Source organism: Larimichthys crocea, chromosome IX, assembly GCF_000972845.2.
Source record: "Larimichthys crocea isolate SSNF chromosome IX, L_crocea_2.0, whole genome shotgun sequence".
Classification (NCBI taxonomy): domain Eukaryota; kingdom Metazoa; phylum Chordata; class Actinopteri; family Sciaenidae; genus Larimichthys; species Larimichthys crocea.
In genome coordinates this window covers 8298785-8315060 of record NC_040019.1, presented here as the reverse complement: position 1 = coordinate 8315060, position 16276 = coordinate 8298785, and the positions used below count along the sequence as shown (strand labels likewise).

Genomic DNA, 16276 nt, shown 5'->3' with positions numbered 1-16276 from the left:
AGGGTCATGTTATTACCACCAGTTTCCACCACAGTACTGTGTGAGGGTCATGTTATTACCACCAGTTTCCACCACAAGGGCATTCTGCCAGGACCACACTTTGCCTGTGGCTCACAGCCTCCAGCCACTACACGGCCATCAACAATTATACCGTCCCAGGTTTACTGGGTGGCAACTCAATTAAACACAAACCCATTCATGCACACTGCGTAGGCACAGTATCAGCTGAGATAAATTGGCTGGTAATCCACTTTTGGTTAAACGTTGTAGTATATTATGAGATTAAACACTAAAGCCCAAGTGTCTTGTCTCTTGTCTTCCCCAAAAAAGGCAATTATACAACTGCAGCACATTCAGCTATATTTCTAACAGGAAGCAGTAAAACTGAGTCTATTGGCTTACAGATAGTCATAGAACTGATTTTAAAGGGGCTGCTGCCTGTTCACAAATCATTTTATGTCCTTGGACCAAAATATATGCCAGAATAGGTCCCTAAAATCTTTATGGAAGCAGTCAGATAGTAGTACTCCTGATTAATTTGGTCACTACACTTCTATGTTGTATGTTGTATGTATAGGTTAAGTGGACAGGGGACTATACAGTAAATCAATAATAATCCAAATAATGAATCTAAAGTCCACTATCATGGACCTGGTGCTATCCCTGTCCCTCAAAATATTTGTGCACAACACTGCAGTGCATTTATGGGAATTTTCCATCCTTGCGTAGGCTAAAAGAAAAACTGTATACTGGACTGAAAATCCATGCCTGACGATACCTCCTAGCTGAGCTGAAATCACTGTAAAGCAAGGCCTCTCGTGGCATAATTGCTTAATTAACAATTGTCCCAGCTGGAGACCTCTTTTCATTCGCCACCGGCAACTGTATAACCGTCAAGAGAATAACACATCCGCATTCCTGATGCTGCTTTGCTTAGTTGACTTAAAATACATAGACTGAAGAACACTTTTACATGTCAGTCCAGCTATAAACAACCTACAGCTATGTAAGACTACATGCAGAAAGCCCAAACACACCATGGGGCTCTCTTGCCCTGACATTAGTCTGTCTGCTTCAACTTAACTAGAATAACCATGTTGGTGGAGCTTTGCATCCTGAGGTTAAGACAAAGGACATTTTTAATGTCTTTGAACCGGTTTAATTAATTAATATATCCAGATTTATCTTATAGGTTAACTTTAATGTTTGTTTACTGTGTCTCATGCTGCTACTGGATGCTTCTATCTATCTATCTATCTATCTATCTATCTATCTATCTATCTATCTATCTATACCAGGGATGTCCAAAGTACGGCCCCGGGGGCCAATAAAATCTTTTTATTTATATTATTATTATATATAATTAATATTCTTATTATTATTTATTTATATTTATATATTTTTAAGCAGTGATAGGTTTTACCTTCAAATGTTAAGCCGCGCTACCTTTTCATTACTCATAATAAGTCATGTTTTGAATGAACATGAGGTGAAGATTTGTATCAATTTCATGCAGGTTTAACGTGTTCCATACAATTTATTCTGTGTTATCTGACTCCAGACTTTTTATAAAATGTTAGTATTGGCCCCTGGACATGTTCACATTGTAAAATCTGGCCCTCTTTAAGAAGAAGTTTGGACACCCCCTGATCTAGACATAAGGCGCTTCACTGCCTGTTGTACATTAGTGACTAGCGACACCTTGTGGTTGTAGGCCAGTAATGTTTACATTGTGCATGGAGCAGTAGCTGAGTGACTCAATTTACACTTGGAGGGCTCAAGTTATGAATTATTAGACTTTACAGTTTGGTGGTGTTGTCTTGTCGATAATGTGCAAAAAAATTTGACATTGTTTCTCAAATGACAGCTGCGCCTCTATTAGTGACAACGTGTTACACACACACACACTTTACATTGCGTTATTAACCTTATTGTGTGTGTGTGTGTTAGCATTAACTCCAAAACCAAAATAAATAACAATTTGGCTTGACACGCGACCAGCTACCCAAACTTACGTCAGGCTGCTGCGCACATTTGCATCAGGCGCACGCAGGGTGGAAGTGATCGGCACCGTAGACTTCAAGCAAACCAGACAGACAGGGCAGACGGTTGCTAGCTTTTTTCTTTTTTTTTTTCTGTAAAGAGCTTCAGAAGAAATATGACACACGTACGCACATTTATCTCTTGAAGTGAGGCTCGTCATGTTAACCTGTCCCTAAAGTCGCTGTCAGCTTGCAGACATAGCGGGTTAACTGTCTGGGCTCACAGATAAATGAACTGTTATGCATTGTCTTGACAATCAGCTAGTCCGGGCTAACGCTCTTTTAGCTTCATCTCGCCCGTCACTGGCATGACTCCGTGCGCTCACGGCATGACATGTCCGTCTAACTTTTTATCCGCCGGACGTTTAATTGACCATTTTCTTTTAGCATGGGCAGCGAACGCAGCAATTGCAGGCCCTCAAGATTGGAGACAATAGCAAGCTAACCTCGCTAGCGGAGCTGGTGCGTGTCTGAAAACCTATCGAGGTAGGTTTGTTTCAAGCCTCTGGTCACTTTTTTTGTTTTGGTGTTTGTTTTTACACGTGATCGAGGGAGACGTGGACGTGATGAGCGAACGCACCGTGGAGGTCTCCACGGGCAAACTTTGTTACTTTATTGTTGTTTTTAACTACAGCTCCCGCGCTAATGGCTAACTTGAAGCTAACTAGCCAGTGATCTAAAGGAAAAGGGAAAGTTTGTAAAGAGATCAAGGCAGGTAGATGAAGTCATTTCAGCTTGTAGTGATCACATGAGCTAAACATTACAGTGTTTTAATAGTGTGAACACCTGCCATGAGTATAAAGGATTATAATGTCAGCAAACTTGAGTATATTAGTTATAAACACACCATTCCCCCTGCTGTATTTTCTTTTGGACCTCACTTAGTAATCACTGTTTATTGGATCAAAGCTATGTTTGAGTGTTCACCACACCTGTTACCCACTCCAGGTGCCTGCACCATGGATCAGGAGGATATAACAGACCAAATCACAGCAGATTGTAGCCACGCTTTGTTCCACAACCAACACCCGATTGTGACTGACAAAGACTCAGCGCCCAAGCAGCCCATTTCAAACGTCATGGCTTCACAATCCAAACGGGTGAGCAGAAGCAGCAGAAGCAGGAGCACTAACGATACGGACCTGGTCGTAACCGATGGGCTCAGTAATGGCACCTGTGAAGTTGAGACTATGGTAGCGTTACACTGTCCTGGTGACAGTGGAGATGTTACTGCCGAGGGTGATCACATCGCCCTTAGCAACGATGACATGTCCGAGTTTTCAAACAGTGACCTCTCTCTGCCTGAAGTTTGCATTTCCACCAACAGCAATAGCTTCGAGGAGGATATGAACTATGAGGTCCAACAAGCTTATAGGATCTTCACTGGCTTTCTCTTAGACAAGCACAAAGGCATCACTAGCCCGTTCCTCCATCCCATCCGTCACCAGGAGGCCCAACATGGTATTGGAGGTGTCCGGGGCTGGGGTCAGGCACAGCTGAGACAGTCGATGTGCTTGCGGAGGATGGAGGAGAAGTTTATCAATCAAGAGTATGAGACCATAACGCAGTTTGTTGCAGACTTCAGGCTGATGTTAGAGAACTGTTATCGCTACCACGGGGTGGACCACTGGATCTCCAAACAGGCTCAAAAGCTGGAAATCATGCTGGAGCAGAAGCTTACATTGCTATCCAGGTAACATAATGTGATTACAATGTTGAACAAATTGCTGAGCTGGCCGATGTTCAAAAAATCACTATACACCTGCAATAATAGAGGGGCCAAAGGCTGTTTTTCTATTACGTGTAATCATAAGTTAACATTGCTTGGCAACAAATGTTTGTTACCTCAAGGCAAGGTTATTTAAAAAAACATTAGTTAAGTTCCAGTAGAACTAGTTCAATTGCCAGCCAGATTTCTACACAGTATTAATGTAGAGTGTCCATAGTACATTTATTTATTTATTTACTGTTTATTATTATTCATAACAAGACAATGGGACTATAATCACAATTGAGATGTTAATAATTTTATTGATGAATTACATATTGTACAATTATTTGGCTGTTGGATTATATCAGCAGATATACTTTATATTTACTTCCATCATCAGCTACTGTTAAACAGTTTTAATCATTGACACATCAGTTTTTTTTTACTCTTGTCAAATTAGGAAGCTGCGAGAGAAGACAACCTTGGCAGTGACTTCCAAAGGACGTTTCGGTGCTGAGGAAGAACGAGCTTCAGGGGGTACTTCAACGAGGAGGAGACTGGCACCTCGTAGCCTGGCTACCATCACTGTTGGTGGGCATGAGTCCGTCATGGTCCAAGCCCTACGGGTGGAAGAGCAACAGAGGGCCAAGGACGAGAAAAGGTGAGTGATTTATTGGGTATAATATTACAAGAAAATGTATTAAAACCCACCAACAAGCTTCATATGTGTTCTGAATTTTCAGGCAACGTGAGCTCGAGAAGAAAGAAGCAGAGGAAATGTCAGCCAAGGAGGTTGAAGAGTGGGAGCAGACTTTGCTGTCACAAGCTTCCCCCCACACTGTGGACACACTTTGGGAACTCCCTGCTATAGGGCACTTCCTCTGCTTGGCTCAGACTGCCCTCAACCTCCCTGAGATTGTATTTTTTGAGCTTGAGCGTTGCTTGCTGATGCCCCGCTGTAGCCCCCTCCTGTCCAAAATTATGTCTTCCCTACTGTCCCCACCCCAGCGGAGGGCTACTCTGCACCGCCGACCTGCCCTGCCTTACTGCCGCTGGGAATCAGAGCTCAGGCAGCGGGTCATGGGCTGGTATCGAACTGTCGGTGCCTCCCATGATCAGCCAGGTAGGGCTGAGCAGCTTGGACTTGGCCACAAGTTTTTTAGCACCCTTGGGGAAGTGAGTCCTTTGGAGGAGAAACCCTTTCACCTGCTGCCCTTCTACCAGCGAGTGTGGCTTCTGAAGGGGCTGTGTGATCATGTGTATGAGACACAAAAAGATGTACAGGATGCTCTGCTGTCCCAGCCCATCCACGAATGTAGGGAGTCTATTTTGGGCTATGACAGCAAGGAGAATGCCTATATACATTTCCCACATTTCTGTGGGGCAGACCTGAGGATCTACTGCCAGAGCCCCAGCATACCCCCAGCTTTCCCTTTCCCTTCTGTATGGGTCAGAAGGGTTGAAATAGAGCCAGGGACTGAGGGTGACGAGTCAGATGGAATGAAGGATGAGGGGCTTCAAAGTGACAGGGGTTGTTATGAAGGCTCCATGGACATTGGAGAGTCTGATGATTGTGGAAGTCAAAGATTAGAGACATTAGGGGGTTTCAAAAGGGAAAATGACGATGGAGAGGAAGATGCAAAAAGGCTCAAATTGTGGAGACTGAAGAAGGAGGAAGGGTCTGAATCGGGGTCCTCTGATGGAGACTCCTGTGATGATTCTAAATTGGACTTAAAAATACACACTAACTCCTTATCCCTTTCACACACTAGTCCTATTAGAGGAGGAGGTGTGGAAATGAATTTGAAGGAAGAGACTGTAGAGTGGGAGCATCAATCCAAGCGTCTCACATTAAAACAGGGGAAGGGTTTCTCACTGGGCTCAATACGCACCATTAAAGCAGAGACACAGGAGCCCTGTCTGAGTGTAGGCGAGCACAGCTACACAGGCAGGTCACCTGCTCGCTTAGTGAGTCAGGCCTCACCAACCAAATCGGTGGGGCTCAAAATGGAGGGAGGAAGTCTCAGTCAGGGACACCAAAGATCTTCCTGTTTGGAATGTTGTAAAAGCAAAACTAGTAATATCAAATCTGAGGAGCACGACTGCTGCTGTGGCACTTCAGGGCTAGCAACACAGTTGTCTTCGGAGAGTGCTCAAAACTCAAGTGAAGAGAGGTTGAATGACAAAATCTGGACTAAAAAAAAAAAGCGGAAGAAAAAGCGAGGGAGGGAACAGCTGCTGAGGGTGAAAGGAGAGCACAAGCAGCTGCAGCACGTGGACAGGATGAGGTTGTCACCAGCTGAGACTGCCAAATCTGCAGTGCGGAGAGTTTCCTCAACAATCAAAAGGAAAGACAAAAAGAAAAAACACAAAACAGGTAACGGAAAAAGTCAGTGTTGATGTTTGTCCTGTGGTTTCTTGTGGTATTGCATCAAGCTCTTTTAGTAAGTGTGTATTCATAGCCACAATGTCATGAGAGATCATTTCTGATTTTGCTTGCATTTATTTTTTTTTAATAATAACTTGTTTGTTCAGTGACTATATCTGTTATCTTGTTGACAGGAAAAAAGCTTGAATTGTCAAAGAAAATTAAAGATGAACCTCCAGTTGAGCCATCATTTAAGGTAGTCATACTCAGTCTAAAATATACACTGTATATGTTATTTTTAATGATGTATTATTTGAGTCATATTTTATTACAACTAGTTTCTTGTTTTGATTTTAAGCCTTACCCTTTCTTGTTATTTCTGCCCTGTAGTTGGTATGCACTAGTCTTGAAGAGTTGCGAGAGCTGATCAGTAAGACAGAAGATGAGCTTGATGACCTAGAGAGCACCAAAAAGAGACTGGTAGGTAACAGTCATAGTTCTGTCATGAAGACTTTCTCACATGCTCCAGAATCTTCTGAATTTGTTGGCGAACATGATGACACACATTTTCTCATAGTTAATGTGAGACAGTGATTTGACTAAGGTTTCCATTGTATATTTGAACTGACAGGGTCGGTGGTATTATAGAAGAGAAGCAGTAAAAGACCTTCACAGCACTCTAATCAGACTACTGAATGAGCTTTCACCCTGGGAACCCAAACTTGTTAAGGCCTTTCAAAGGAACAGGTATAACTCATTTGACATTTAAACGATAACTGGATGAAACCTTCATAAGTAATTTTATTCCTTTTTTGTGTCTGACCATCACAAAGTATGATCACAGTTAAATAGCTCTTTGTATCATACCATTATTGATGGACTAACAAATCTGTGATTTTCTTCTATGTCAGGCTTCGTTTGAAGAAGGAATTTGATGACTTCAAGAAGCATCCAGAGTACAATAACTTTGTGCGTGAGGAGTGTATCTCATCATCGTCATCATCAGACGATGATGAAGAGAGGAGTTTGGAGAAGGAAGCGTGTTCACTCTCGGATCATTATAGAAGATCAGAAGAGGAAGACCTTGAACATATGGTTCCCAGAGGTCTTTGGAGTGGAGGTACAGTAATCTAATCTAATATTTTGATTAATGTAAGCATAGAGATTTAAATTGTGATTTGCTGCATGCAGCTAAATGACACTGTTATAAGCTTATTTAACTGTCCTTTAAAAATTTAAATGGATGGCAGTACCCGTCCGTTAAACCTGTATAGAATGCTTATCAGTCAGTGCATTTCTAATAGACGTCTCTATTATGCTCTCAGCAGGCACCAGGGAGTTTGTGGCTGAGTCTGCTGGAGAAAGAACGGTGACATACATACCTCCCAGTCACCTGAAACATCCTCTGGCCAGCCCAGAGAAAGGTGTCAGTCTGCTGCCAAGAGTTCAGACCGGCAGCAGTAACGTTACTTCTACCGCTGACTCTGGGTCACAGGCTACATCTGAACTTATCCCATCAAATCAATCCAGGGATTCAAACTCAGCATGGGCAGCAAGAGTGCCAGTCCATACTTCCCTGTCACCCAGACCACCCATTCTCCACCCTACCACTGGACTACCTAAAGGCTACACGCCCATCCCCACCCTGCTTGCTAAGAGTGTGGGAAACAAAGTGACCTTAATGAAACGGCCTGCTGATTACCCAGGGGTAAACAACATAGACAAAGAGAGCAAGGGGTCTTTGCCTACCTCTGTAGTGACTACCACAACACTTTCAAAAGCACAATGTTCTCCATCGGTTTCCCAGCAGAACTCACAACAAATGCAGACACAAGGACAGCCACGAATGGCAACAGTGACGGCAGCTCTTTCTAAATCACCACAGGCCAAACCGACCCAGACTGTACCAAAAAATCCTGTCCAAGTGGTGTACAAGGTACCTGAGGGGCTGGGTCACCTTGTGAGAACCGACAACAGCAGCCCCGTCAAGATTTCTGTTCATCCTGTCATGGACCAGAATACTGGAGAGAAGATCATGCAGCAAGTTGTTATTCTGCCTTCTAATCTTCTCATTCACAAAACAGAAGAAAAGGCGTCTATTTTAAATCAACAACAATCAAAGGGCATTCAGGTCCCAGTTTCTAAAGTGACCAGCCCCTTATGTATGTCCACCAATGTGCCTGGGTTCACCATTCCTGAGAACAGAATCCCTGTTCAGCAAGTGGCTCCCCTTAAAGATACCAGGACAGTGAGGACCCCTTCTCCTTCTGTTTCCCCTTGTCTGCAACAGGGCCCCATGAACACAGCAGGGCTCAAAGGGACACAAGTCTGTAGTCCCCAAACTAGCACAACACAAGGTGTCGTGCCAAACCCCTCACCCATCACAACTTCTTCTAGTGCAGTTTCAACTGGGCCTATTAAATCTACAAACCCTAAACAGGAGCTCCAGACTGTGTGTATCCGTGACTCGCAGTCCATCCTGGTAACAACTAGAGGAGGCAACACAGGCATAGTCAAAGTCCAGTCATCCTCAGACCAAAATGCACTGGGTTCTTTGCCCACCAGTCCAGTCATCACCATCTCACCTCAGTTTAAAGCCTTCCTTGTATCCAAGACATCACCAACTCTTTCTCCTTCTGCTCCCTCTAAGACTCCTTCTTGCACCACACCAGCAGTAACAAGTATTTCAGTGGCCCAATCTCAGAACCAGGTTTCTTCAGTATTAAAGTCCCCCTCCACTATCACAACTCAGATCCTCACTGCAGTCACTGGAAACATTCCCATTACAGGCCTTGGAAGCCAGACTGCAAGTACTGCTGTTGCTCTAGGTCAAGGCTCCAACACCTCAGCTGGTTCTACAGTTCCAACAAAGATTGGCCAGTCAGCAAGTACAGCTTCTGCTGGTTCTCATTTTCAAGCTTCATTAGTGAAAAACACTGTTGTCCCATCACTGAATAGTTCTGGCGTTCCCCAAGTTGTCACACAAGCAGAGTTTATCAGCAAGACTGGCATGAAATGGCCTAGTACAGATGAGAGACCCCAAGTTACTAAATTTATCCTGGTTACCCCCTCTTCTTCTGCCTCAAATGTAGCTACGTCAAAAGGTACACCCTCTTCCACAAAATCCCTTCCTAGTTCAAGAGTCATGTTCATCAGCCAGCCCACAGCAACATCTTCCACCACCTCTGTTGGAACCATTCCACAGCAGGCAATAGTAACAGGGGCTAGTGGACAGCTGTTGACCACTTCACTATCAGGTCAGAACGTAAAGATGGGTATAAGCACAGACCAGCCTGTTGGCAGGGTCAACTCAGAGACATTGTCCAAGGACAAGAACATCACTCTGCCCTTAGGTGGGTTTGTTTGTATTCCTGTGTTTTATTTAATCTGTAAAGTTTGTAACAAGGGGACATTATTTAATTGTACATGAACTTCATAAAGTAGTTGGAGGGATGTGTAGTTTCTTTGCGATACTACAGTAATAGTTTATTTATAATAGTTAATATTGTATTCAATTGTCAATACCTATACTCTAAAAACAGACCCATTTTTAATGTTGAATACATTTTTTTCCTCTCTGTGTTTTCAGGAGTTCAGATCCATTTGTCAGGGAAGACAACAACCATTGGACAGTCCATTGGTGCCCTGTCATGTTCTCCTTCCAAGAACACACCAGCGTCTGTCTCCGATACAGTCGGTCCAACTGCCACCACAACTGGACTGCTCCTGGTTACAAGTTCAAATACCATCCCAACTTGTTCTGCCCAAATGGCTCCTCATGCATCTTTGACCACCAGCTCTCTGCTCCAAGGTATCCCTTCCATCACCATGATCTCCCAGCAAGGCTCTTCAACATCAACGTCTACTGCTCCCACTCTGACTGTAGGAAACATGATCAAGAAGGACCTTGGTATTCCCTCAAATATATTGTCCAGCAACTTTCCTGCACATGTAACCAATACTGTGCAGTCTAGCCTGGCCCAAACCTCCACTTCCACTCTTGTCCGTCAGACTTCAGGTATTCAAAGTTGCATTGGTGAGGAAACCATTTCCCACTTAACTTCCTCTCAGCTTGCTCTCAATAAAAGCCAAACACCCATCTCCCCGACAACCACCACCAATTCCCAATTCACCAACTCTGCTACTGGCACAATCCAGCAGAGGATAGTCATCAACACCTCTACGCCCCTTGCTGCTGGCACACAGATCCTTCTTAACAATGCTCGATTTGTAGTCCCTCCCCAGGGTTTGAGTCCAGGCAGTCATGTCCTTATCATCTCTAGCCCTGCACCACAACAAGTGCCTAATGCCAGTGCTACCAGTGCTGGAGTATCAGTACGTCCCCAAGGGGCAAGCCATGTGACTGTAGCCCCGCGAGCACCAGTTTTACCCCAATCCCCAGGCAGGCTGCCTGGTGTGCCAGCCGTAAGTTGTCCTTTTGTAGCATGCACACCTGCTGTTGGTCCATCATTGTTAGCAACCACACCCAATATCATGCCAGTCCGACTTACAGGAACATCTGGTCTATGCTCAACATTGTTACCCAGTAAAACAAATGTAGTGTCTGCTCTGCCTAGGTTGCCAGCTGCACAGGCTGGTAATTTTGCATCACCTCCTGTAGGTACACCCACTCTTGTCTCATCCCCACCAAGGTTAGGTAGCGTACCAGCTCTAGTGTCCCCAGTGGTAACCACTGCCCCTGCTCTTGGCTCAGCACTGGCTAAAATCAGGTTGGCTGCTGGTGCACCCATACAAGCTGAATGTTCATCCACTATTTCGCCTGTAGTAGCACCTTCCTTGTCCAGATTTTCTGCACCTCTATCATTACCTGTTTTACCCAGCCCATCAGTTCCCACACCCCTCTCTTCAGCTGCAGTTCCTGTTGTAGCAGGCACACCAGCTTTGCATTCTGCTCTTCCTCCTCAGCAGGTGGTTTCAGTGACAACCTCGGGTCCAGTCATACAGCTCCAGCAGACAGAATTTGGAATTGCAGCACCCTCCACTGCTCTATCACAGACTTCAGTGTATACTGGACTAGACCACACATCAATAAAAAAAACAGTGTCTGCAGTCATGCAACCAGTGCTTGCTGCAACACGGACACAAGTATTGCCAACCGTGGCTGTCCCACCAATTGTAAGTGCTGTGTCAAGGATGCAGACTCTGCCCGTTGCTACAGTTACACCAATTGGAAGCACTGTCAACACTTTTGAAACGGAACCTGTAGTGACTACACCTTCATCCAGCAGCACTGTAATAATAACTCCAGCTCAACCAATCGCATCGCTTAAGACAAACGCCATCCACCCACCTGTTGTTCTGACCAATCAAGCACTTGTAAAGCACTCTCTGCCGACTTCATCCTTAGTTATGCACACCAACATAGCATCCAAACTACTCATTAGTCCTGATGGCGCTGTTTTGAACACAGTTCAGTGCCAGGTCAATCCGGCACAGCTGACAGCCTGCCCCAAACCACTGGACGCACTGGTGGTTTCCCCCAACAGTTCCACTGGAGCACTACACGCACATGATTCCTCTTTACAGCCTTCGCAGGCAGACAGAAAGTGCACCAATTAACTGAGACTGCGCCGGCTCTGTGAGGACTCTTAAGACTTTTCAGCTGCTTACATTTGGCAGGACTCATATCCATTGCTTGTATTAATCCTTGGGGTTAGTTAAAGACCTGCTTTCCTGCTGTAGTTTGACTCGTAACTTACACTTAGAATACAGTAGGTTATACCCTCTGGTTAGATCATCTTATAGGTAAACTGTATGGTCACTCAGACTTACTAAAAATGTATACTGTGACGGGTTTCTCAAGTGAAAACTGTTGAGGTCACCCTCAGATGAATGTTATAGACTCCTAACTTCTTTTTTTTTTTAACTTCATGGCCAGTAATGACAACTGTTATAAAAAATCAGTAGAAAGGGAGGTTAGATCAAATGATTTTCAGTTTAAGATTTTTTACTATACTACGATAGTCGATACTGCTTCGAGAAGTAACAATTGGGATACAATTCATTCAACTTACTCTACTTTATCTGTCAGTTTGAATAATACAACTCTCTGTATCCAGATTCTGTTATGTTGTCCTTTTTTCAACTAGTAATTGTTTGAAAACTACATTTTACTTTTTAGAAATATAAATAAAACTAATAGATGATTTTGTACTACATGTTTGAGCCCATATAAAATGTTTTGAAGTCACATTTATTTATTTTTACCATATAGATTTTTCAAAAATATTTACTAGGTACATTTTCATTGAACAAATGTGGACGTTACTGCATGGAAATAAACAATGCGACTGTCCCCAACAAGTGTGTTTGAGCTGCTTCCTCATACACAGACTCTTGTGAAATCATTTTTATTGGTTTATTTAAACAACCTACTATGGTATATACATTGTGTTTGTTTGAATAATTTTACAAAGTGAGGGCTACAATACTTTTAAGCTGTTGGTATATTTGGCTACAAAGCTTATTGAGAGACACATCAGATCTATATATATCATCAGACAATAGATGAAGTTTATTGTTTGTCAGTATTCTCCTTTTTTAGACATCCGTCCAACTTCTACAGTTGGTTCTTCAGGGGGAATAGGGAGGAGGTAGCGGCCCAGAGGAAATCTTTTCGTAGGCTGGAGGAGCATTGGCAACCTGGGAAAAAGTGGAATTAGAACAAAATTTAGAGGCTCATACAACTATATAGTCTCAGTGAACCTCATTTATGTTTGTATGTACTATTCAACAGATGTTTACTTTTTAATTACATACACACAATTCACCATCATATCTAGGTATGTCAATATCTAACATATGGCACTGGGTTTAAACAATTTTGGTCTTTGGACTCAACAGTGGCTCCAGTATAGTTAAAATGCTCTTCTCTATTTCAGGAGTCTGGTTACTGCTGCAGTAGAAAACGATCAGCCATTGTGCTTTTGTAACTTCATCTCATATGAGAGGGTGCTGATCTGATTTTTTTTTTTCCCCGACATACATGGATATGCATACCTCCCTTGGGAATGAAACATTTTTAATACCCACCCTTAGTCTGGTGACAAAATAATCTCTCCTTCAGGCATCCATTACATCAGCTTCACGTGTTCAACACTGTGATCAGAGTCCTGAGGCTTTGTACTAAACAAGTACCCTCTGTGGAGGTTGTCCATACTTTGGTCAAGTCTGGCTACTAGTTAACTATTAATTGGCAATGCATTAAAAAAAGCAAACTTTTTCTTCTTCTTTTTTTACGTTCTACACACACAGCTTTTGAATTTGTTATCAATCTTTATCCTGACATTAAAAATACTTGACTTTAGGACAGGGAGATACAATAGAAGGCAAGGAAAGTCAGTTCCTCACCGCAGGTTGGAAGCTGCCAAAATCAGTGAGAGCCATCTTGTTTTCTGATGAAGGTCCTGCCTCTGAGTACTGGCCTCCTGTGTAACTTGGTGACCCTGATCTGGGGCTCTGCAGAGGAGAGAAAGATGTGTGAGGAATTGTGGGGAAACAGCAAGAGATGAAGACATGATAAATTGGGGAGAATGAGACAAACACACAGTGAAAAAATATACAAAACAACACAGATGAATATGCCACAATATATTGATTGTTCGACCCATCAAATTAAATTTTGGTATGAAATCTTGCAGAAACATTGGATATATATATATATTAAAGGAAGTATGATGGTCTCACCCTGATTATTTTGTAGCCACTCCTCTTCTTGAAGTACCAGCAGCCCAGGATGAAGAGAGCTGCCAGGATGACGACCAGCAGCACTATGCCCACGGCCCTGTGATGCACAATTTTTAGTTTATAACTCTATTTGGCATATCAGTATTAAAGTATTTGCCACAATATGTGATGCTGTATACAACAGATTCATATAAGGAAGTACTACTGATTACTGAGGTGATTACTGATTGAAGTACTACTACCTACTGATCCCTGATTTTAAATTAAAATATATACACATACTCCTCAGCTCTGACATTTCCTCGTCTGCTGCTGGCAAAATAAATGTTGAAGTCTCCACGAGGCATCCCGGATGTACGATTACAAGGCATTCAGCTGAAAGTCAAAAGAAAATTAAAGGGTTAAATACAATGTAGCAACATAAGGAGTAAGACAACATTTTCTTTCAGTGCATCAAATGATACCCATTTTCATCTGAAAAGAGAGAAGTTCAAGAATATATATTAGAAAATATGTATATGTTAGAATTAAATGTAGACTGTCATGTCAGGTGTCACAAGGTTATCAGCAACCAAATGATGCACATTGTAAAACACGTGATGTGCACTGTTAAATTGATTTGTTGTCCTTTGGAAATAATCAGTTTTCTTTATTTTATTGTGTCTCATTAAGATAAATCAATAGGAATGTGAAAATGTATAAAAATGTGTCATATTTGCTATTTTTCTCACAACATTTGGGGACATTTATGTCAAAGCCTCAAACAATCTGTCCATATTGACACTGAACTATACACTAACATGCTATGATGTGACTTACTGGGTTGGAATTTGAATCACTTGCACATTCAAATTTGCTTTTTAAAAATACAATTGTTTTGCCTTCTTCATGGATCACTGGCCAATACTCAGAGCCTAATGCATGTCCTGCAGAGTTTCCATCCACCCTTTCTCTAACCTGGTACTGAGTGATGCTCTCTTGCCCAGTGGTGAGTCACTAAAAAGTAATCGTGTAATTGGCTAACAATGCTTTAAAAAGCTTATGTTTGCAAATGACGAAAATACGTGGTCATATTTAATATTTAGGATTGCAAGGTTGCATAAAAGACATATGGGCAGTTTAAGTGTAAAGATTACAAATCAACAGATTGTATGAACAGTTAACCAATCGGGAAATATTCCTATCGATTATATAACATCAACGACATAGTCATCCTGATATGTAATAACATCACTTGTTGTAGTAGCAGTGGATGTAAAGTATTAAGTCAACTTGTCCTGTTTGATCAAGTAATAACAGGTTATTTGGAGTGATAATTAAAAATACTATTTGCACAAAATATTCTACAGTATGCCTGTAATAGAGCTACCTCTGCCAGAAAATAATAAATAAGACAAGCAAAGCACCATCTTACCAAATTGGATAATTAGGTTGTAGAGAACAGTTCCTCTGGTTTGGATGCCTCCTCAGAAAGACTGAGTCCTCTTAGCTCTGTGTTATTTCACTCCTCAAATATCTTGTGCTCAGTGTGCCCGAGAGCAGAGAGGGGCAGAACACACTCATGACCGTCACGGGTTAGAGGCTCATGGTTAAACCCATTGAAGCAGAGTAATTACCGTGAAACCCCGCGGTCGCGAACGCAACACTATTATCCATTGGTGAAACTTCAGGTGTCAGCTGCTGACTTTTTTATGTGAAAGAGTATGCCGTATTGTTATTCATATCCTGATCCGAGAGATACAGTAAATGTGTAGGGTTTGTAACATCTTTAAACCAGTTAATGAAAAAAAGGGAAAAAAAAGTTAAAAGTTACCCTAAATTCCTAATTCAAAGTTAGTTACAAGTACCTTGTAAATATTGTTGTTATATCATAAACTATAGTCAAATACCATAAAAATACTACATAAATACAATCCTCATCAAGTAATTTACTGCACAGATTTAAAACCTTTTATATTATATGAGTTATTCTCTTCTGAAAGTCCAAAATTGTTGTTTTTACGGGGAAAAAAACAGCAGCTGTGGTTGCCAGAACTTTATCATAATAAATCTGGTATAACCCTTTCTAATATTACAGTAGAAGGATATTAATACTGTTGGTTTCACGTATAAGTTTGGTTTTTATTCCACATTATAAAAGGGCTGTATGGTGAGAAACCGCCAAACCATGACAGTAAAAGACCATAAAATATGTCAGTAAATGTTTTGGTGTTTTACTGTACAATTAACAGTCTCTAATATAAAATACTACCTTATTCTGTGTAAATCTACAGTCATACGTCAGAGCATATTTTACGGTCTTTTACTGTCATGGTTTGGTTTTTCACCATACAATCTACAGACATTTGTATCATATTTTGTCTGCAAGCAGCAGATCACTTTATTTTGCTAAAATAATAAGATGCAGATGTGCTGTCAGTGGGAATGGCCTGAGAAACTTGTCATCTT

The 16276-nt window shown here is 42.1% G+C and overlaps 2 protein-coding genes across 3 annotated transcripts; one reads left to right on the top strand and one right to left on the bottom strand.

Moving 5' to 3' along the window:
* The first annotated feature begins 2035 nt into the window (after positions 1-2035).
* On the top strand, positions 2036-12497 carry brd10 (bromodomain containing 10). Of its 2 annotated transcripts, none has more exons than XM_010738266.3 (10): positions 2036-2528; positions 2991-3735; positions 4214-4414; positions 4497-6130; positions 6316-6377; positions 6512-6601; positions 6753-6868; positions 7033-7241; positions 7450-9474; positions 9711-12497. In XM_010738266.3, the coding sequence occupies exons 2-10, from the start codon at positions 3002-3004 to the stop codon at positions 11699-11701; spliced, it is 7062 nt and encodes a 2353-aa protein (XP_010736568.3). In that variant the 5' UTR covers positions 2036-2528; positions 2991-3001; the 3' UTR covers positions 11702-12497. The 2 variants fall into 2 exon arrangements, with proteins under 2 accessions (XP_010736568.3, XP_010736560.3); XM_010738258.3 differs by having other exon boundaries at positions 2037-2528; positions 7447-9474.
* Positions 11934-15359, bottom strand: mlana (melan-A). The gene is made up of 5 exons (XM_027282182.1): positions 15243-15359; positions 14111-14203; positions 13829-13925; positions 13493-13600; positions 11934-12784 (listed from the first exon to the last, which is right to left on the bottom strand). Exons 2-5 carry the CDS (start codon positions 14197-14199, stop codon positions 12716-12718), a joined length of 363 nt encoding a protein of 120 aa, XP_027137983.1. The 5' UTR covers positions 14200-14203; positions 15243-15359; the 3' UTR covers positions 11934-12715.
* Between the last annotated feature and the right edge of the window lie 917 nt (positions 15360-16276).